Source organism: Panicum hallii, chromosome 3 (genome assembly GCF_002211085.1).
Source record: "Panicum hallii strain FIL2 chromosome 3, PHallii_v3.1, whole genome shotgun sequence".
NCBI classification, from domain to species: Eukaryota; Viridiplantae; Streptophyta; class Magnoliopsida; order Poales; family Poaceae; genus Panicum; species Panicum hallii.
The window spans coordinates 9034485-9056864 of NC_038044.1; the positions used below are offsets into that span (position 1 = coordinate 9034485).

General features: G+C 52.3%; 2 protein-coding genes and 1 pseudogene across 4 annotated transcripts; 1 reads left to right on the forward strand and 2 right to left on the reverse strand.

Moving 5' to 3' along the window:
• The first annotated feature begins 8965 nt into the window (after positions 1-8965).
• Positions 8966-9781, forward strand: LOC112886059. The gene has a single exon (XM_025951815.1). It carries the CDS (start codon positions 9079-9081, stop codon positions 9640-9642), a length of 564 nt encoding a protein of 187 aa, XP_025807600.1. The 5' UTR covers positions 8966-9078; the 3' UTR covers positions 9643-9781.
• Positions 9782-9901: 120 nt separating this feature from the next.
• LOC112886058 lies at positions 9902-13350 on the reverse strand. Of its 3 annotated transcripts, none has more exons than XM_025951812.1 (4): positions 12835-13333; positions 11945-12131; positions 10719-11147; positions 9902-10637 (listed from the first exon to the last, which is right to left on the reverse strand). In XM_025951812.1, the coding sequence occupies exons 1-4, from the start codon at positions 13185-13187 to the stop codon at positions 10047-10049; spliced, it is 1560 nt and encodes a 519-aa protein (XP_025807597.1). In that variant the 5' UTR covers positions 13188-13333; the 3' UTR covers positions 9902-10046. The 3 variants fall into 3 exon arrangements, with proteins under 3 accessions (XP_025807597.1, XP_025807598.1, XP_025807599.1); XM_025951813.1 differs by having other exon boundaries at positions 11945-12142; positions 12835-12973; XM_025951814.1 differs by having other exon boundaries at positions 10492-10649; positions 12835-13350.
• A 3875-nt stretch (positions 13351-17225) lies between these two features.
• On the reverse strand, positions 17226-22380 carry LOC112887744 (annotated as a pseudogene).

A 22380-nucleotide genomic window follows, 5' to 3' on the forward strand; every position in this document is an offset into this window, starting at 1 on the left:
AAGTTGGACCTCACCAACTGCACCGACGAGGAGTGCGTCGCACTCGCCGTCCACCAGCTTGAGGGTACCGCTAAGTCATGGTGGGACAGCTACTGTGACTCCCATCATGACCCAGCTCACATCTCGTGGGAGGAGTTTGCCAGGGCATTCCATGAGCAGCACGTGCCCCGGCAAGTGATGATCCAGAAGGCCCAGTAGTTCCGTACGATGACCCAGGGTACGATGAGGATGGAGGAGTACGAGCGTCACTTCACCAAGATGATGAGGTACGCTGCAGACGACACCAACACCGAGGAGAAGAAGCAGTTCTGGTTTCTCCGAGGACTACACCATGGCATCCGTCAGATCGTGACGGGATGCGAGTACCCATCCCTCCGCAGCTTGGTCAACCGTGCCATTGCTGTGGAGAGGGAGAGACTAGGATGGGAAGACCGTCAGCGCAACAAGAAGCGCCAGACCGACCACCAGGTACGAGACCGGCCCTTCCAGAAGACAAGGAACGCACCATCTCTGCCACCGAGGAGCGGTTTCCGATCCGGCTCCAGTCAGCCGAGCAGGAACTTCGGTGGAGGAGGCAACCACTACTCCGGCAACAGGACTCACGGAGGACAGAACCAGGGAGGAGGCAACTACAACCGCCAGCAGCCGGCACAGAGGACCAACAGTGGCTCGACGCCGTTTGTTTGCTTCACCTGCAACAAACCGGGCCACAAGTCCTACGAGTGCCCCGAGAAGAAGACCTCGACCCCAGCTCGCGCGCCTGGCTCCACCGGCAGGCCCGCTCAAGCTCCGCGCTCCGCAGACCGTGGCCGCCTCACCCACCTGACAGAGGAGGAAGCCCGGGATGCCCCCGACGTCGTGACAGGTGAGTATCTTATCAACGGCTCTAAAGCCTTGGTGTTGTTTGACTCTGGAGCCACTTGCTCCTACATTTCTTCCAAGTGTGTTGCACAAAAATCCCTCCCGATGACCCCGAGAAGCCACCCTATCATCACTAGCTCCCCGCTGGGGGATCATAGGTGCACATTAGCATGTAAAGGAGTGAAGATCATGATTCAGGGACTACCATTCACAGCTGACCTGACAGTACTGCCGTCAGAAGGGATAGATGTTATTTTGGGAATGGATTGGTTGACAGCACATAAGGGTGTCATCTCTTGCTCACCCAGGTTAGTGACCCTGGAACACCCTAGTGGGAAGAAGGTCGAAGTGGAACCGTTGAAGTCCCGAGATGTACCTCAGGTGTACAACTTGAACAGCTTAGAGAAGTGGACACTCGAAGATGTACCAGTGATTTGCGAGTATCCTGATGTGTTTCCCGAGGAACTACCAGGTCTACCACCGGACAGGGATGTCGAGTTCGTGATTGACCTTGTGCCAGGGACGGCACCGATCGCGAAGCGACCCTACCGCATGTCCGCAGAAGAACTCACCGAGTTGAAGAATCAGCTCAAGGATCTGCTAGATAAACAATACATCAGGCCTAGTGCATCGCCATGGGGATCACCTGTGTTGTTCGTGAGGAAGAAGGACGGAACCATGAGGCTATGCATCGACTATCGATCGCTGAACGCCGTGACAATCAAGAACAAGTATTCGTTGCCCAGAATCGATGACCTGCTTGACCAGTTACGGAAGGCCAAATTTTTCAGCAAGATCGATCTGAGATCCGGATACCATCAGATGAAGATCCGGGAAAGCGATATCCCGAAGACAGCGTTCGTGACCAGATATGGCCAGTACGAGTTCACCGTAGTATCTTTCGGACTGACCAATGCACCCGCCTACTTCATGAATATGATGAACAAGGTGTTCATGGAAGAACTGGACAAGTTCGTCGTAGTCTTCATCGACGACATCTTGATCTACTCCGAGACAGCCGAAGAACACACCGAGCATCTGAGGGTAGTACTCGAGAGGTTAAGACAGAACCAGCTGTATGCCAAGTTCAGCAAGTGCGAGTTTTGGCTAGAGAAGGTTGCCTTCCTAGGCCACGTGTTGACTGCAGACGGGGTTGCTGTAGACCCCGAGAAGATCAAAGCAGTGTCCGAGTGGCAACAGCCGAAGAGCGTTACCGACATTCGAAGCTTTTTGGGTTTGGCAGGCTACTACCGGCGATTTATCGAGAACTTTTCCAAGATTGCCAAGCCTATGACCGAGCTACTCAAGAACAACGTGCCGTTCGTATGGTCATCCAAGTGCGAAGCCAGCTTTCAAGAGCTCAAGTCTCGACTTACTACCACTCCAGTCCTCACCCTTCCGGACATCCGAAAGGACTTCGTCGTCTATTGTGACGCTTCTCGTCAAGGCCTGGGTTGTGTGCTGATGCAAGATGGCAAAGTTGTTGCGTACGCCTCCCGGCAGCTGAGGAAACACGAAGAAAACTATCCTACCCACGACCTCGAACTGGCAGCTGTTGTGCACGCCTTGAAGATTTGGAGGCACTACCTCATTGGCAACAAGTGCGACATCTATACCGACCACAAGAGCCTAAAGTATTTCTTTACTCAGGCAGAGCTGAATATGAGACAGAGGAGATGGTTAGAACTGATCAAGGACTACGACCTGAATATTCAGTATCACCCCGGCAAGGCCAACGTCGTAGCGGACGCCTTGAGCAGGAAGCACTATTGCAGCAATCTGCTGGTTCGAGAGGAACAGCCTGCTTTGTGCAATGAACTCGAGAGACTGAAGTTAGAAATAGTAGAACAAGGGCACCTGAACACAATGACAGTCAAGTACGATCTGGAAGATCGAATCAGGCAAGCACAGCGACGATGCCCGGAACTTCAGAAGCTCAAGCGAGCAATGCGAGACGGGAAAGCGACCGACTACCGGGTCGACGACCAAGGGACCATATGGCTGCAAGATCGCATATGTGTACCCCAGGATCAAGGGATCCGTGTGAGATTCTGGATGAAGCGCATAACTCCAAGTACGCCATACACCCAGGATGTACGAAGATGTACCAAGACCTAAAGGACCGTTTCTGGTGGAACGACATGAGAACGGACATAGCCGAGTTCGTGGCTAAGTGTGACATTTGTAGAAGAATCAAGGTAGAACACCAGCGCCCTGCCGGTCTGCTGAAACCACTTGATATTCCCGTATGGAAGTGGGATGACATTTGCATGGACTTCGTCACAGGACTACCCCGGACTCTGAAGGGCAATGACTCCATTTGGGTAATCGTTGATCGCCTAACCAAAGTGGCACATTTTATCCCCGTCAAGACCACGTACCCCGTGAGCCGATTATCCGAATTGTACATAGAGAACATTCTGAAACTCCACGGGGCACCACGAAGCATAGTATCAGATCGAGGCCCTCAATTCACCGCAAAGTTCTGGCAGAGTTTGCACAAATCCCTAGGGACTCAGCTAGATTACAGCACCGCCTTTCACCCCCAAACCGATGGGCAGACCGAGAGAGTGAACCAGATACTCGAGGACTTGCTTAGAGCATGTGTGCTAGCCTACGGGAGTGATTGGGAGAAGAGTTTGTCCTATGCCGAGTTCACGTACAACAACAGCCATCAGGCCAGTTTGCGAATGTCACCTTTCGAGGCACTTTATGGCAGAAAATGCAGAACACCGCTGATGTGGTCAGAAACCGGGGAGAGATCGTATTTTGGTCCGGACTCTATATTAGAGGCTGAGGAGAATGTCGCCAAGATCAGGGAGAACCTGAAGATAGCACAGAGCAGACAGAAGAGCTACGCCGACAAGAGGAGGAGAGACCTCTCGTTCGAGGTCGGAGACCACGTATACCTGAAGGTGTCACCACTCCGAGGCACCAAGAGGTTTCACGTCAACGGGAAGCTAGCCCCGAGGTTCGTTGGACCGTATCCGATCATTCAAAGGATCGGAGGATTGGCGTACAAACTAAAGCTACCAGAAGAACTTGCTGGGGTACATCCGGTTTTCCACGTATCAAAGTTACGCAAATGCTTACGAGTACCGGATGAGACAATACCCCCAGAGGCAGTGGACTTGCAAGAAACGCTCGAGTATGTAGAGTATCCCGTGAAGATTCTAGCCCGGGCAGATAAGGAGACTAGAAGGACCTCCATTCCCTACTGCAAGGTTCTTTGGAGCAATCACACTGAACGGGAAGCCACTTGGGAGAAGGAGTCCGATCTGAAAGAGAAATACCCACACCTTTTCGAGGACCAGGTAAATCTCTAATCTCGGGGACGAGATTCTTGTGAGGGGGGGGGGGGGGGGAGTCTGTAACATTCCATGTTAAACCCTAGAAGGTTTAATTAACAAAAATCGTGGATTTCAAAATTTTTGTGTATGATCTTGATTTGAAGATGGTTGTTGGATTTTACTCGCTTAAAACTTTCCATTTTGCTATTTTAAACATGTGGGATTTGAATTCGAATTGGCCAATCAAATTCAAATCCAAAGCTTACCCTTTAAACAATCCTAGCGGGCCACCAGCCCACCACCCACGCGACCAGAGCCCATCTGCCCTTCCTTTTTCTCTTCCTTTCCCCGCGCGTGAACCGGCCCAACGCCTGGCCCAGCCCACCGTCGCGACCCTTCTCGCCTCCGCCACGTCTCCCTTCGCCCGGGGCAGCTGACGGGCGGGCCCCACCCGTCAGCTTTCCCCTTCCTCCCGACGCCCGCGACCCCGCTCCTACTCCCGGCTCCCGCTCGCCTCCGCCGCGTCGCCCGCCTCGCGACAGGATAGCAAAACGGCCGCTTTTTCCCCGCGCCCGCGCTCGCCTGCGTCACCCCCGCGCGCTCCTGTCTCCGCTCCACGACAGGGCAACGCAACCGCCGCGCGCGCCCTTTTTCCCGACAGCCCGCGCCGCGAGCCCGAAACCCTAACCCTAGCCGCTCGCCCGCGCCGTGATGCCGCCACGCGTCCCGGCACGGACGCCCAAAAGCCCCGGCGCCGCGCATAAGAGCCTAGCCGCTCCCAAACCCTAACCACCCGAGCCCCGTTCCCTTTCACCGCCGCCGCACCCGAGAGTGAGAGAGAGAAGGAGGAGGAGGAGGAGGAGCGCCCGAGGAGGACATCGCCGCCACGCCGGAGCGTCTTCACCAGGCCGGCGCCCCGATCGTCTACGTCGACGTTGCAGCTCATCCTGCACGGCATCGACCCACCTGCTCCGCCTCACCGCCGTGCCGACCGCTCTCCCCGTCAGCCCCACCGGTGAGCACAGTCGCCGCCGTATCCTCTTCTCTTCCCCGCTGCTGCCGGCGTGAGCCTAGCGCCGCCGATGAGCCCACCGTAGCCAGCCACAGGACCACCCCTCCCTCTGGGCCTTGGTGCCACTTTTGTGTAGGAGCCCCGACGCGCCGCCGTCTCCCCGCTACCGCCGTCGCCCTACCGCCGCCGCGTCGTGCCGCGGGCCTGGGGTACCGGTGCCCCGCGCACGGCACGGCCACGCCGCGGCCCTGGGATGCCAGGCCCCGCGCGCGTGCGTGCGCACCCGAGCCGTGCTGCCGCCCTTCTGCCTGGCCCTCGCCGTGCCTTGGTCCAGCCTCGTCGTGCACGCCCACCCCGCGACGCGACCGCGACGTCGCGTTCGCGTCGCGGCCATGTCACTGGGGCATTCCCCCGAGCACCCTCCGGGAGCTCGCACCGCACGCGCCCTCGGGCGCCACACACACGCACACACGCACCTGCACCGCTGCACCAGATCCGGGCCGCCACACCGGATCCCGCGGACGCTGACGCCTGGGCCCGTCCTGTCAGAGAAGAGAAGGGAGCGACGCCGCCAGCCCGCGAGAAGGAGAAGGCGAAGAGCCAGCCCAGCCAGAGGAGAAGGGGAAGGAGAGAGAAGGCCCAGCCCACGGAGGAAAGGAAGCCGGCCCGCGGAGGGATCCGAGCCGAGTCAGCCGCACGCCCAGTCAGCCCACCTGCCGAGCCGGCCTGCTGAGCCGCAGGCCGAGCTACCCCCGTGAGCCTAGCCGAGCTTAGCCGGGCCTCGAGCCGGCCCAACTTCCTTTGAGCCCAATAGAAAACCGAACCCTTTTTCCTTTTTACCTTACCCGGCCTGACCCGTGGGGCCCGTCTGTCAGCCTCGGGATGAGGCTGACCGATGGGGCCCGCTGACCGCAGCCCCCTTGACCGTTGACCGTTGACCGGTCAACGTTGACCGGTCAACGCTGACGTCAGCAGGGCCCACTGCTGACGTCATCATCCAGGACCCCCTCTGCTGACGTCATGCTGACATCATGCTGACGTCAGCATGCCATGTGGCACCCCCTGGTGCTGCCACGTGTCCCTGTTTTCAGGCCTTCTTTTCTGAAAATCTTTTATTAATTTCAGAAATAGGTTTTTCCTTAAAAAATTCATAATAAATTATCCGGACCTCCGAAAATTATGAAACCAGTTTCATAATTCTTCTAAAATCATGAGCCACCTGTTAGAGTAGGTATTGTGATGATTTGGATCTTATTTGCAACCTTTTGTGCACTTTTGCACTTTGGACCCTACTCTTACTCGTATTTACGAATAGGACCCGTCCGCGAGGAGCTGACCGACGACCAGGACTACCCGGAGGCTCAGGAGGACTTCGAAGAGACGCCAGGTTCACACCCATCTACGAATTGAACTCCTATTAGGCATTTGCTTGTAGATATGCTATTGCTGTATGTGTATATATATATATATATATATATATATCGAGATAAACCTGCATGGCCTCTTTACGGTCCATACTCCTTGTCAACCCATCTTAAATTGTTTATTATATGATATGCCTTGTAAATCCTTGAAAGTGTATGTGTGGGGTATGGATGGATAGTCTTGGCGTGTGTGAAGAGGTTCTCATCAGGAGTTGGTGATTAGGGCTTAGCCGGGAGTGGGCGACCCAACTCGATCGTGGATCGAGGGCTTGGGGTGTGTATCTTGGCACACCCTACGGAGTACCTGTGGCGGGTACAGTTTTGGCTATGTGTTTGAGGTGTTCGGGGCACCCGTTAAGGGTGCAATTGCGGACCACCGTGGTGGACACGCACTTGACGAAGATGCCCGCTCCGGCAGATAAGGACCGGGTGAGAGTAACCATGACTTGTGGGACTTTGTAAGCGTGCACACCACTTACCCATTATGAGGGTGGGCCCGGTCCGGTTATAGCAAGCGCGGTACCAAGCCGGTAGGAGGATCGAGTATCGGTGCAAGGGAAGGAGGTGCTGACCTCACGTTCCCCGAGACGCATGGGAGGCTTCACAGTCCCGGGGCGACCTCTCGCGGGAGGATGCGCCCAAGACCCGGGAAAGCCGGATGGTGCCGTGGCTCCTATTTCCGTTTCGTAGACCGGTGTTTCGTATACTAGTCGGCTGATCTCCGGCTAGTGTCGATTCGAGTGGGTCCAGGTGTACAACCCCTGCAGGGTGAAAACTATACGTATAGCCGCGTCCTCGGTTATGGACATCCCTACTCCTCTGTTGCTCTTATTAGCTAGTGCTACTCATGATCTCTACCTCCCTCTAGAATATTGTCCTGCCAGGGGGCAGTTGAGATGCGAGGAGAGGGAGTCCTCGCATCGACTTGGTGGTGTTGGAAGGTGTGTGTGACCGGGAGTCCGGAATGCCGGAAGAGCCCGAGTCGGAACAGAAAGGAGAAGTGTATTCTTATATATATATTGCATGCATAGGAAAACCCCAGCTTTACCGTTTGAACTCTGTTACACCCGTAGTATAGACCACCTAAAGCTTGCATACGGATGGTGACGTGAACCTATCCCATTCCTTGGGGATAGCCTGGTACGATGCAGGATCCGACCCGGAATTCGACCCCAACGACGACGGATGGTACGACTGAGGCCCGAGCTTCGCTCAAGTCGCCTGTGGAGGTGGATCCCGAAGATGGAGGACGGCCGAAGACCTAGCTACCGCTATGCGCTTTCTGCTTGTTCGATTTAGCCGAAAGGCTTGTAATAAATTCCGTACTACAGATCCTCTGGATTTATGTAATAATTAAACCCGTGAATGACCTCTTATGAGTATGACTGTGATATTATGCCTGAAATGAGTTCTGTATGTGATAGCGCTTGATCCAGGGACTATCACGACGATACAGGGAGTCGGATTCCTCGATTCAGGAATCCGGTTCATTTCACTCTGCCACCCATATAGGACTACAAGTGAAATCTCTGTGCTTGGACAAGTGCTTGGACGCAAATTTCTGTCATTTCAAAGTGCAAGAGAGCCATCCTCTAGGCGTGTTTAGCCTTTTCACAAGTGTCACTGACACGATGGTTGCCCGATGTAGCTTTCCAGCATCGGGCAGGCTGATCATCATATTATAGTTTGCACTAGTGCTTCAATTTGTTTAGCCTTTCTTGCCAAGAGTTGGTTCGATCAACAAGTGTATGTTAACTTCAACTAGCTAAACAAATCACGTACTACTAGTAACTCAGGACGCGGTTCTGCGATTCACGTCTGTCTAAGCACGAAACAAGCAGCAGACTGACCGGTGCACGCGGTTTCGTCCGTAGTCCTAGTCCATCTAGCCACGCCTACGCGTGAGCGAGGGATTCAGAAATTTCGATAGACGACCGCCAAGTCTCCATGAAGTCAATGCTCGTAAGTGCTTCAGTACCACTCGATCATCGGATTGACCGTTGCTCTGCTTCGATCCCCCGGCCTGAGTGATCCTCCATGCGTGCGAAGCCGAAGGTCGAGAACACTGCGGTGTCGAAGACGATGGAGCGCTAATGAACCAGTCATGTGAGTCACTTCCACAAAGAAAAAAGGAGCCATGGATGACTGATGACAACAAGACAACGCGGGATGTCCGCAACGTCAGCGGCCGAGTAGTAATCTATTGTTCAGAGCTTCAGACTTCAGACAGGTACGGTCTTGCCGCGTGGTTCTCCAGTACCGAAACTGGATGGAAGTAGCAGGATGAGAGGACCAGTCGGACGTGGAATTTCTGTGGAAAATCCTCCTCGCCATGAACACCATAAAGGGGAGGATGCATGCTCACTGGATCTGTGCAGGCCGTGAAGATAGAAGCATCAGCTGAGGAAGCAGCTAGAGCTAACAAAAGCTCCTCAGAGACGAGTGCAAGCAGCTCTCTATCGAGGTCTCCCACTCTCACCTCTTCTTTCCCATGGACAAGGCCACCATCGCCGCTGCCCCTCCCGCCGCCGCGGGCGTCGCTGATCCCCGCGCGCAGCCGCCGGATCAAGAAGCAGCCGGGCAGGCGGCCGCGCGCCTCCGTTGCGCCTGCGGCGCGTGCCTCCGCGCCGCCACGCTCCTCCTCGTGGGCTACAGCTTCGCCGTCACGGCGTGGCGCTCGCGCCACGAGCCACGGGACCTGGCGTTCGTCACCGGGTCCTGCGCCCTCCTGGCGGCGCTCCTCGCGTGCCTCCGGCGCGCGGAGAGCCTGACGCCGGCGTCGCCCGCGGGGGAGAGGCGGCGGCTGCAGGCCTCCGTGTGGGCGCTGTCCACCGCCCTCAGCTGCGCGTTCGCCTACCGTGTGGCCGCCGTCATGCCGCCCGTGCTGGCGGCGCTCGTGTGGTGCATGACCGCGTCCGTCGTCCTCACAGGCTTCTTCATGCTTGTGCTCTGCAAAGACCAACAGCAGTACCAAACCGTGGACAATGTCGTCTGTGACGCTGCCAGAGAAGGCGAACCACTCGACAAGATTAGCACTGCTGACGAATTGGTGTAGGAACTAGCAACAAAACTGATGATTCTTTCCCAGATATACTTGCCGTATCCTTCTATAGCATAGACAGAGTGTATGTAGAGACAGAATGTTGATCATCGTTTTCTGCTAATGAATTGGTCATTTGTATTAACCTTTTTTAGTTCCAGCTATAGAAAGTTCACTTCGTTTATTTGTTTACCATCGTTGCCTGTAACTTACTCCTACATTTCATCGGTGGATCAATAATATTCACTGGTTTGATACAGATGAAGTGCTGAAGTACGTCATGGAAGTTTTGATTTCTCATTACCATTTTAGTAACACTTCATGCGCTTATAAATGAATTGTTTTTCTTCAACAGGGTACAAACAATTCCTTCTGCATTCTCTGATCTACCAAAAGTTTCCTACACCAGAATTAGTGAATCACAAGGACCAGCTTGAGTGGAATACAAGAGCAGGTGTGCATCTCCCCCCGTCCACGTTGAACACGATACCAGGTTGCACAGCAGCCTTCTTGCCCAGATGCAAATTCAGAAAACCCTCTACCTGAAACCGTTGTGGTTTGGCTTCAGTCCCTCTCCGCAAGCTCAAACCCCATCCTAGGTCATCCTCCGGGGTATCTGATAGTGTGAGAGCCCATCTCAGTGACCGTGGGTTTGACTTCCTGTTGATCTCAATCCAAGCCCCGATTCTGGAGTCCTCATCGAATTTCAGCTCAACATCAATGCAACCTCCAGCCGAAGGTTTCCTCTTCCGAGGAATCACACTTGGTCCGTGCCAGGCAGCAGACAAAGTCAATTTTATGTCATCAGGCATCTGATATGAAAATTGCCCAAATTCTGTGAAAACTCTGCTAGCTTCACCAGCATTTACCGGCTGCCCAGCTACTGAAATCAGCTCAGCAAGAGAAACAGCAAAGTTCTTTGATCTCAGTATTAGGCCACCAGCATATTTGTGACTTTTAATCAGCAAAGGTGGCCTCAACGAAGAACGCAAGCTGGCCAGCCAATGTTCCTGTCAAGCAAACTGTTACCTTATACATTAGCAGGCAAAAGGATAGCAACAGAGGCATCACTGATTGCCTGAAGGAATTACCTCTTGAAGATTAGGATCAGTTGAAAAATCATCACACGTTGCTCCAACTGGTACAGCAGCAGCAGACAGCGAGTCATTGATATTTGACAAGTACATCACCTTTGACAACACAAGAGGGCTCCCAGTATGATCATTTTCTTGAGACATGTATCTATGATCAGTGATGAGCTCTGCAAAGAGGGAATCCTTCTTCCGAACAGTGGTCTGAAATACAAATCGTGAACTAATACCAGATTCTGCTTCTGAACTCTCTCTTGACAGCGATCCAGCGACATTGATAACGCCCTTGACCTGAGTGCTTTCTTCTGCAAATGGACCAACTTTGGAAGCTTTGAACAACGAAAGGACTCTCTCAACTTTCTCTTGTCTCTCCCTCAGCTGCATGATGTCATAGAATGCTTGTCGCTGCAAACGCTTCAAGATATCAACCTGAAGTAGAGAAATAATGGAGGGCATAAGAATCAGAGGTCCCAAAGGACATGCCAATCAAAAACAAAAGCAGAAACCCATAATTTCATCGAACACCAAGTTCATCCCCGACCCGAAAGCTGGCAAATGAATGTGTCAGAGTTACAACAGGTATTAAGAGTGCATAGAAGAAAAGTACTGCTGCTTCTTGCCTTCTTACCGAAGCAATACTGTAACAGAGGCATTTCATGTTCCAAACATATTTGAGGGACTAGAATGCCACAATTGGTAATTCCCTTTTATGAAAACAACAGTACACGCTTCTATTGTGTGTCCTTGTGGAACTACTGTGAAGAAAACATGAATTGCCAAAAAAAACCATCCATATCACAGGTCACCTAGGGCAGCTGTGCTGCCTCATTGTTAAGGGGAGTACAATCAAAATTCAGACCTCGACGAAACTATGTCTATGTTGTGTAAATTAACACTCAGGGCGGCTATTCCAAACATAACTTATGTACCCTTTACCGCCCTTCAGATCGCAAACTAACTCGCTAGAAAACTACAGCCGAAATGGACCATGACTACCTTTGCGCTCCTAATTTCTAACCCCCAAAACTTAAAAACAGAACTCATCACATAAATGCCTCAGCTTCCACAAAACCCTACATTAGTTTAAAATGGAAAGTTTAGGCTTAGGCCTAGATGCATTCGTAATTAAACCCCGCTGAAATCCTCATTCCTGGCAATACAAAGACAAGACAGTATACTACCACTACGATGTCAACTTGAATAGCGAGAAGTGTGAGTTCACTTACGGGGTTATGGCCTGGATGCAGCGGTGGTGGCTGCTGCTGCTGCGGTGGGCGGCGGAAGGAGAGGAAGAAGCGCTTGGCGGAGTCAGCCATGTCGACGGCTCGACCCACCGCACAAGCCCATGCTGCATCCATCCTCTCTCTCTCTCTCTCTCTCTTCCCCTTCGATGATTCCACGCTTCCCTTCTCTCTGCAGCAACACTGGAGAGAAGAGATTAGGATGGTCGATGCTTTGAAGAGGAGGCAAGGCAGCAGCCTTATTTATCAGAATTTAAGGTTTTTATTTATCTTACTATTTATTTATCCAAAACAATAAACAGTAGGTACTGTTCATGATCTTAACACACAGCTAAGCTTGTAGTGAGTACGTAGAAGATAACTTTCTACACAATGCAATTTTGTAGCTAGGCGCAGGGTACTTAATCTCTTTTCTTTTGTAATTAATCCATCAACGGATAGTCATGTCAGGCAACATCCAACTCAGTGTAATAATCCAATACACAATACAGTATACAACTACAAAATATGCTACGAAATTCAGTACACAGACATAATAAATCAACCAAAACCACGGTACACATAGCACAAATATATTTAGAAGGTCTTATAATATCTTGAATCCAATGCAATAAATTCGAAACTTGCATAAATTATTATATAAATAGTTCTAAGATAAGGTCTTACGTAAATAGAATACTAGTCTAAGTTGTTCGCCTTTTGCAACACTATCTTCTTCTTCTTTTTTTAAAATATTTCGCAACACTATCTAACAACACTACAAGAAAGCTTCCAATTCACATATCAAGCAAAATTGGGCTTGGGAACAATTCAGAAAAATTGTAGACGTTTCAGGACTGAGGGAAGAAAAGAAAGGTGAAATTTGAGTTCACCACCTAATAGCTGAGGGAGGCGGTGCAGATGCGGTCTCCGGAGCTGAGAAAGCCGAGGTGTAGCGGCCGGAGACGGCGAATCGACCGGCGGCGGCGATTTTGGGCCCAAACCCTAGCCGCGGCTTGCCGGCTTGGCAATGCGACGGGCGGAGGGAGGGCAGGGAGCCCCGCGGCCTGCGCACAGAAACGAGAGGAGGTGGCGGGGCTGGTAGGACGGGCGCCGGGCGCGGGCTGCGGCGGAAGTAGGAACGAAGCGGCGGAGCGGCTATCTCCAGCGGTGGACTGTAAAGGGATCTGTTCTCTATTATACAGAATACTGTAGCGACTCTATCATTCCATCGGTAAACTCTACGCATGCGCTAAAATGGGGGACGCGCTCTGCGTCCCGCACAGAGGCGGGCAACGACCGGCGTCCTCCATCCGGTCGCGCGGGAGATGCGGCGGGGCGCGGGAGGCGGGGCACGGGGCGCGGGAGGGCGCGGTGGGGCGCGCGAGGCGCGGGAGGCGGGGCACGGGAGGGCGCGGTGGGGCGCGCGAGGCGCGGGAGCGGCGGCAGCGGGGCGCGGAGGAGCGGCGGGCGGGCGCGGAGGAGCGGCGGGCGGGCGCGGAGGAGCGGCGGAGGAGGGGCGGGCGGCGGAGGAGGGGGGGGCGGCGGAGGAGGGCGGGTGGCGGATGAGGAGGGGCGGCGGGCTCGGAGGAGGGGCGCGGGCGGCGGAGGAGGGCGGGCGGCGGAGGAGGAGGGGCGGCCGGCTCGGAGGAGGGGCGCGGGCGGCGGGCTCGGAGGAGGGGCGCGGGCGGCGGAGGAGGAGGCGGGGGGGGGGGGGGGGGGGGGGGGGGCCGGTTGGAAAAAAAATAAAAAATTGAGATTACGGGGGTATAGAAGAAGGAAATAGAGGGTGTTGTTGGAGTTAAGTTTGGTATAAAGAATAAGGGTCCGTTCGTTTCCCCCTCTAATAGCGCGAAACCTCTAAACTTTAGATGGTGGGAAACGAACGGCCCTCTTTTAGACCTCCAGAAATTTTTGAGGCCTCGAGGCCTCTAACGCCCTCTAATCGCTCGGCTCGTCTCCCCACGCGCCCCCGCCCGCGTGCTCCTCCCTCCGCCGCCGCGAGCTCCTCCCCCGCGGCGCCCCTGCTCCGCCTCCCCCGCCGCGGCCCCTCCCCCGCCGGCCCGCGAGCTCCTGCCCCGCCCCGCCGCCGCCGCCCGCGAGCTCCTCCCCCGCCGCCCCGCCGCCGCGAGCTCCTCCCCCGCCCCGCCGCGAACTCCTCCCCTGCCGCCCCGCCGCCGCGAGCTCCTCCCCCGCCGCCTCCCGTGCTCCCCCGCCCCGCCGCCTCCGCGAGCTCCTCCCCCGCCCCGCCACCGCCCGCGAGCTCCTCCCCCGCCCCGCCGCCGCCGCCCGCGAGCTCCTCCCCCGCGGCGCCCCTGCTCCGCCTCCCCCGCCGCCCTCCCCCGCCGCGGCCCCTCCCCCGCGGCGCCCCTGCTCCGCCTCCCCCGCGGCGCCCCTGCTCCGCCTCCCCCGCCGCGCCTCCCCCGCCGCGGCCCCTCCCCCGCGGCGCCCCTGCTCCGCCTCCCCCGCGGCGCCCCTCCCCCGCCGCGGCCCCTCCCCCGCGGCGCCCGCCCCTCCGCCGCCGCGTGCTCCTCCCCCGCCTGCGCCCGCTCCTCCCCCCGCGCGCCGCCGCCCCGCCCCCTGCTCCTCCCCGCAAGCCGCGCGGCGCCCCTGCTCCTCCCCTCGTGCGCGCGTTAGGCGCCCCGGTAACGAACGCCCCTCTAAATAACCTCTAAAATCTTTAAACCTCTAATTTATCGATCTGTATTTTAGACCCCTCTGAAACGAAACGAACACACCCTAAGTTGACGTGGAAGAAAAGAACAGGTGATGAGATTTAGATGATATCGCTGGAGATAGAGGGGGCTTCGGGACCACTGGAGCGCTGAGGGGCTGCTGTGGAGCCGGATGCCCGCTCGCTGGGCCGTAGATGGGCTGCTTTCTTAATTTCTCCAGTACGGGCCATACTACTAAAATTTATTTGGGCCAAATCCAGGGTAGTCCTGGGCACCTGGACTAACCCACGGGATCCGCAGCTAGAATATTTTTTCACAAGAACGAATGTATTTGTAGAAATTCGTACAGAACATGCTATTTGGAATGGATTTCTTCGTGTAAAACTGGGTCGTACATGATTCCCATATGAAGCAGTTCATTTGAATTTCGTACCTCTTTTCGGGAAATGGATTGGGAATGTCACTCTCTGGACCTGTTGGCCAGTCAACCTAAGCTAGCGCGTATCGTTAATTTCTAGAGTTCCTTGACACAAAGCCACTTTCTTGTCGTCTTGGTAGGTTGTGCAGGTTAGCAGCAGATGCACTTCAGCGAAACTTACTCACCGTGCATGCAGTTCTTGATATAAATACAGACTTGTTTCTGAGCCATAGCGCACAGCACCATCGCACATTCGCACGCGACACAAACAAATAGCATCCAGAGCAGCGTTGCTTGGTTGCTCCGGGGAATAATCTTGCTAGCTCATCGAACCCTCCTGTCAATGGACGCGGTGAAGAAGAACAATGCCGCCGTTCCTGTTCAGCCGAACCCACAGTGCCCTTCGGAGCCCAAGACAGATCGCGCTCATGATCAGATGCTACGAACGGATGGCCAGGCGGCGGCGTGCTGCAACTGCAACGCCGGCGCGCCGGCGGCCGTGTTGATGATTTTCCTCGCCTGCATCCTGGTCGGGACGGCACGCGAGGTCCGCGACAGGCCCCGTGACCTGGCCTTCCTGGCCTTCGCCTACGCCGACCTGGCCGCACTCTTCTTGTGCCTCCGCCGCGCCGAGCGGCTGCCGCGGGAGCCCTCCCCGGAGGAGGGAGCCGAAGAGAGGCGGCGGCTTCAGCTCGTCGTCTGGGCACTGTCCGGCGCCCTCAGCTGCGCGTTCGCCTACCGGGTGTCCCTGATCATGCCGCCCGGGTTGGTCGTCGCTGTCTGGAGCATGACCTCGTCTGTCGTGGTCGTGGGTTTCTTCGTCCTGGTGCTTTAATTGCAAGGATCAAGCGAGGACGATGACGGAGCACCCAAGGGCTCGGCGAAGAAGATTGGGAATAGTAATGGTGGCGAACTGGAGTAGGACTTAGCTAGGATTTGTTGATCGTTTAATTTATTATTTCCAGATAGGATTGTTTCGTTAACAATAAGGCCTTGGATTTAAAACTTCCATCCTAGAAATGTTTCATCCACTTTTTTGTTGGACCCTCCAGTTCATACGCATGATGTAGGCGTACGCGGAGACCAGAGGCGGCGCGCGCGGCTTGGATTCCCTTGGTGGACACTTCCAAAGCAATTTCGGAGCTTAATCCAGCGTTGCAGTACCACCTGCTGTGCAACCTCTGCACTTGCAGGGAAGGAACATTAACCTCTGCACTTGCAGGTCGCGGCTCACGTCATTGCCCACGCCATCCTCGGCGTGCTGACGGGCTACTCGGGCTCTATGACGCCGCTCGCTTTGTACGTATTCATGTGGGTTGGATCGTCACACAAGGAAGAGGGTGAAGAGAAGCCATATGAAGTGTCAAGTTGTGAATAACGATGTCTTTACAGGAGCTTTTCCAATAATATTACCAACGCGAAAGCCTCGTCCCAAAGTGTGTTGATCTGTACTTCTTAAATGATCCAGCAGCGCTCTTGTCTTATTTTTGTTTAAAAATGTGTTGATTTGTGGCCTAAAATATTAGACAGTGGAATAGCGTTGTGCACATCCCTAGATTCCCTGTGTGGCGCTTGTTCATATATGCTATGGCAGCTGCACTCATCACTCTCTGCTTTGTTTCCACAGTACCAGATCTGCGGACCTTGCGCCTTTGCAGAATCACTGGCCGGTGCCTTTCCTGGCTCATCTCAGTCATGCATGTACTTGTATTCACTTTTTTTTTTGTCCTGGCGCTTCCGGAACAACTTTGCTGCCATTAACCTTACCCTGTTTTCTTCTTGCATGTAAATTGTTCTCAGGATCAACTTATTAAGGCTCATGACATCACCAGTGTTTAAAGTTCCATTGCAGCATTACTGATTAGTAACTATGAATTATGCATCCCAGGGAAGTTAGTTACAGAATAACTTCATCGCCATTTTTCTGCCGTTCATGTAAATTGTTCTATGAACTAATTTGTTGCGGTTCATTGCAATCACCATTCTGTTCAACTCCATTGCAGCATTACCAGGAGAAACGTTGCAGCAGGACATTTTTTAAGAAACCGGGTAAACGATGAAGCCTCTGCGGCTTGCACAAGATTGGTCTATCCAAAGACTTGCAGGATCGCTGCACGCTATTCAGTATTGGATACCCACGTGGATTGAAGTTCAGTTCAGTGCATTTCAAAAGACAACTTAAAACAGCTTGTCGAACAACAACAAGAGTGAGTTGGACTGCTGATCTATGGCAAGTGTCTTCTGTAGTCATGTAGAAAAACACATAAAAAATGAAAGTGCTACTTGTGTTTCGCTTTATACTAGAGCACACACGAATTCAAGCACGTCTCACTTGAAAAGAAAAAAAAATAAAGATGCTAAAAAAACTGGAGCATGGAGCTCTACATTCTAAATTCTTCAGCTTGCAGCCTGGGACTTGTTTTCTGCTCAAAATCAAGGCCTTCAAATAATCTTCAGAAAGGGCATGTAATACATTCTACCCCGAGACACAATAACCCACCATTTTCTGGTCTGGTAACGATCCTACAAGGAAGTCACGCACACACAGGGGCAGGGGAGTCAGCATTAGAAGATAGCATCATTCGAAATTAATCAGGCACACTGATATTACTAACCTTGGCGATAACTTTCATCGGGTCTTCGATCTTATTTCAAGCACGCCAGCCGCCTCCTGATTGCATATTGCCATCCTAGCAGATCTGGCCATGATCATAGATGATGTTAGAATTTACGCATCAAATGAACAAGAAATTAGAAAAGTGGATATATAGGGATTTGCGATCCAATAGTAAAACTTGTAAAAAGTGCATCATTAATCTGTGCCTAAACTTGTTGACTAATTTTTACGTGTTTAGATATCCAAATGTGGAATTCTGAAAGTTAAATGGTTTAGTTGGCACAACCGCACATAAATATAGCATTTAGGTATCAAAATGGCTTAATGTATTTATCATCAATGCTTGGCTAGAAGTTCTAAACACTACTAAAATTTTTTTATCACGAAGTCGTACCATATCCTGTCGTAACTAATAGTGTGCTCAAGTCACGAGTTGCTTTTAGTCAACACCAATGGAGCTCCTGGTCACAATAAATGAAAGCAAAAACTGGAGGTTACCTTCGTAACGGGCGTCTAGCGTTTTGTCCTCGAGATGATCCAGACGTTGCTGTAGGATCGGGGGAAGCAATTTTATACCAGGACAAGATTCAATCCGAAGAGCTCTAAGAGATGAGTACGCTTGAGGCCCATTCGGCAAGGACTGCAGGCTGCTGCAATGAACAAGGTAGAGGGCTTCCAGAGACGGGAGCCTTCCTAAGCAAGATTCCAGCGACTTCAATTCACGGCAAAAAAAAATATCTAATCTTTGGAGGGCATCCAGCTGTCCTGATAGGGATCGAAGATTGTGGCATGGCCCAATCGCCAAGGTCTTGATGGACGGAGGAAGATTGGCAACCTCTGACAAGCCCTTGCAGTACCGTATTGATAGCGATTCTAGGAAGGGAAGAAAGCGATGGTTGACTGATGATGACAACTTCAGCACAGCTCTAGACGCCCCGGCCTCACTGCTGGACCCTGGACTTAATGATGGCGTATCCTCCTGCTGGCCTAATACGATAGACTCAAGATTATGGCAGATGTAAATCATTAAACTCTTGAGAGATGCCGGTAGGTTGGGAACCTCTACCAGAGAATCACAATCCCATATACGTAGAGACTCCAGACATGGAAGGAGTTCTCTCCATTCTGGCGCAGATTGCTCGGAAGCTTCTTGTGTGCGTCCTGTCAATTTGCTGCAGGACCCAATACCTAACGTCCTCAAGGATACTAGGGCCTTGAACACTTTCTCTGGCCAGTAGACAAGACCATTGCATTCCCGAATTTCTAAATCTACCAGCTGTGCAAAACATGTCCATAGATCCGGTGCACTTGAGTGGGAGAACAAAAGACTGTATTGGCCTAACACCATACGTGTCAGGGGGGATTTACGATCCCATTTCCCCTTGCCATGCACCAACTCGCTCGAATTTTGATCAGCCACAGATTCTGTTTCTTCGTCATCGCCTCTCAAATCCAGGCTGGACAATGAAGCGATATATCTGCTAGCTGCCTGTAGGGACAACATTTGTTGGCTGGCTCCACTTACTTTTAATAAACTTAGCTTCGGTGCCTCGGGTAGAATTATCAACTCTGGGCAACTCCGAATTGTTAGTTTCTCAAGCCCAATAAATGTTAGATCTTCTCCTGGAGTTCCTTCACCTGCTTCCCATTTCTCAAGGGTTTTCAAATTAACTAATACTAGTTCCTTCAATGCTGGAAATGCAGAGCGGCACTCAGTCTCGACCCCTCCAAATGGTGGTTTAATAACTGACGCTTTCGGCAATGTAGCTAGACTTTCACAATCGCTGATTGACAGCTTCTCAAGCCGAGGAAATATTACATTTTCTTCTACAGTTGCTTCATTTGCCTCCCATCGCTGAAACATCTCCAGGTGATCTAATTCCATTTCTCTCAAAGCTGGAAATGCAGAGCACCACGCGGTGTCACATCCTCCAGACGATTCTATAATCAATGGCGCCATTGGCAATGAAACCAGACTTTTACATTCTTTGACAGATAACTTCTCAAGCAAAGGAAATACTGGCTTTTGTCCTGGTACCTCTCTTGTGTCCCACCATGTCTCAAAATTTGGCAATCCGCACAAGCGAAGAACTTTCAGAGCTGGTAACTGCCAGATTGCAGGAAGCTTCTCGAGCTTTTTGCAATCAGATAACTCAAGCTCCACTATGTCTTGCAACTTATTCATCCATGTCGGACAAGTGTCGCCACTGTAGGAATATATCCTGAGAACCTTCAGCCCATCATGAGGTTTTAGACCTTCCAATACCTCTTTATCACTATTTTGTGCCTCCTTGTCTCCACCAGTCCATGTTAGTGTCAACCTGGTCACCTTTTCCTTATTTCTGAGATTTGCCGCATATGCATCCGCTTCTCTCACATTTTCTAGCTGTCTTAGCTCCAACTGACCACCAAGGTTGTTTAACCGCCCCAATTCTCCCACCTTACTGCAACCAGAGCTAGCACCTGCCACAAAGCATGTAAGTGTCTGTAGGGAAGTGAGGCATCTAAGGTCAGCAGGCATGCTCTTTAACTGCCGACATTCATGAGTGTAGAGGTGACGGAGGGCAGTCATATATTTCATTCCCTTGGGAAGTCGTTTAAGACTCCGACAATAAGAAAGGTTCAATGTTTGTAGATGATATAGGATGCTTATGTCTTCAGGGAGCGATTTGATATCACTGCTTGAGAGATCAAGATACCTTAGGTGATGAAGACATCTGGCATTTGTAAATGAAGCTCGCTTGATCCTTAATGCTCGTGCGCACCTGTATTTTGACAAACGCTGCAAGTCCTGATCTAGATTTTTCTCACATATCAGTGTTTGGAGAATCGGAGCTCCTTTCTCTAGAGAAGTATTCAGAAGAGTTTCTGGTTCATATACTGACAATAATAAATGACGAGCTAAATGTGGAAGGTCCTCACTTTTACTCTGTTTTGTAGTTATAGCAGCACATTCTTTTCCCATAGAATCTAGTGCAACATCATGCATAAGGTCATGGATCTTACAAGTAACTCTAGAGACCTCTGTATCTTTGAACTCGAATGGGACCCCCTTCACGTCCTGGAAAAATGACCTTGACGCCAACTCAATGAAAATATTTTTACCTGAAATTTCAGGATGTTCTTCTCCTTGTTGCTCGGGGATAAAACCATTGGCCATCCATAACTGGATCAATATTTCCACATCAATCTCATAATCCTTGGGAAACATAGCACAGAAAGCAAAGCATTGCCGTATATGTGATGGCAAGCAGTTGTAACTAAGCTTGAGTACTGGTAAGATTCCGTTTCTATCATCACAAATCTTTTTTCTTCTTAACACATCCTTCCATTCACACACGGTGGTCTTGGTTCTTAACACAGAGCCCAATGCTGTAGCAGCTAAAGGAGAACCAACACATCTGTTGGCAACATCACCAACCATGTTAACTAGTTCACGAGGCCAATCCTTTTCTTGTTTTGAACTGAATGCTTTTGATTTGATAATTTCTTCTATGAATTTTTTACCCAATCTTCCAAGTTCATAGGCTCCTTTACCTGTACCCATCATTAGTTGAGCGACTGCCTGATTACGAGTTGTTATCAGCACTGAGCTACCACTGCCACCATGCTGAAGGTAGGACTTCAATTTTTCCCACTTGTATGCCTCATCATGGTTCCAGACATCATCCAATACGAGCAGGTACCTCTTCCCATTCACTACACTTTGAAGCTTGTCCAATGCTGAACTTCCATTCGGGTGACAACCATTCTTGGCAGCTTCTTCCACAATACTTTTAGCTAGGGAATCCACATCAAAGTTGTCTGAGACACACACCCAGAGCCGTAGCTGGAAATGCTCCTGAATCTCGGGGCATTGTAAACAAGCTGTGCTAAGGTGGTCTTTCCCATCCCCCCCATCGCGACGATGGGAAAGATAGTGAGATTCGCATTGCCAACTTGATCAAGCAACGCCTTAACAACCTTCTGCTTGTCTTCAGCTCTTGATTCTCTAGCAATGTTTATAGGGTCCACGATTGCAGGACTATCCTGCCTCAAGTAATTTATGGGCACTGGTGGGTCTGGTCGGAATTCGAACCTGAAGGCATTCATCTCTGCTATAAGCACATCAAGTTCTTGCAAAATCATACGGAGCTTGTTGCCCATCTTGTAACGGAACGCAACACGGTTGTGAGAAGGGAAGAGCTTTATTACATCCATGCCGAGCTCCTTGTAGTGACCCTCCTTCTTAGCTTTGCGACGGAGCGCCTCATACTTGAACTCATCCAAGACATCATTCGCCTGGTAGGCCATGTTTCGGACCCCCTCCAGCCAAGCCTTCGCCCCTTCTCTCTTGGCTGCCGCCTGCTCCTCGGCGTCAGCGATGACGTCCAGAATAGCCGGCAGCTTGCGCTTGAGGACCTCGTGTTGTTTCTCCAAGCCCTCCATCACCTGGTACTGATCGAGGAGGTAGCTGGAGGCCTTCTCCTTCACCATGGACACCAGTGGCCCGACCACGACGGTGGCCAGTACCTCAGCCATCGGAACACCTGGAGCTCGGAACTGGCGCGCTCCTTCAGTTGCTGGGTGGAGAGGGTGGCGAAGCTAGACAATGGGTTGGGCTGAAGGTGCTTTCGGGGGAAATGGAGTGACCTTCAGGAAGCCATAGTGGGTCTGGAGAATCTCCATGGCGTAGAGACAAAGACTCTCCATGGCGTAGAGAATAAAGACTCCGAGGGATTCGCGACGCGAG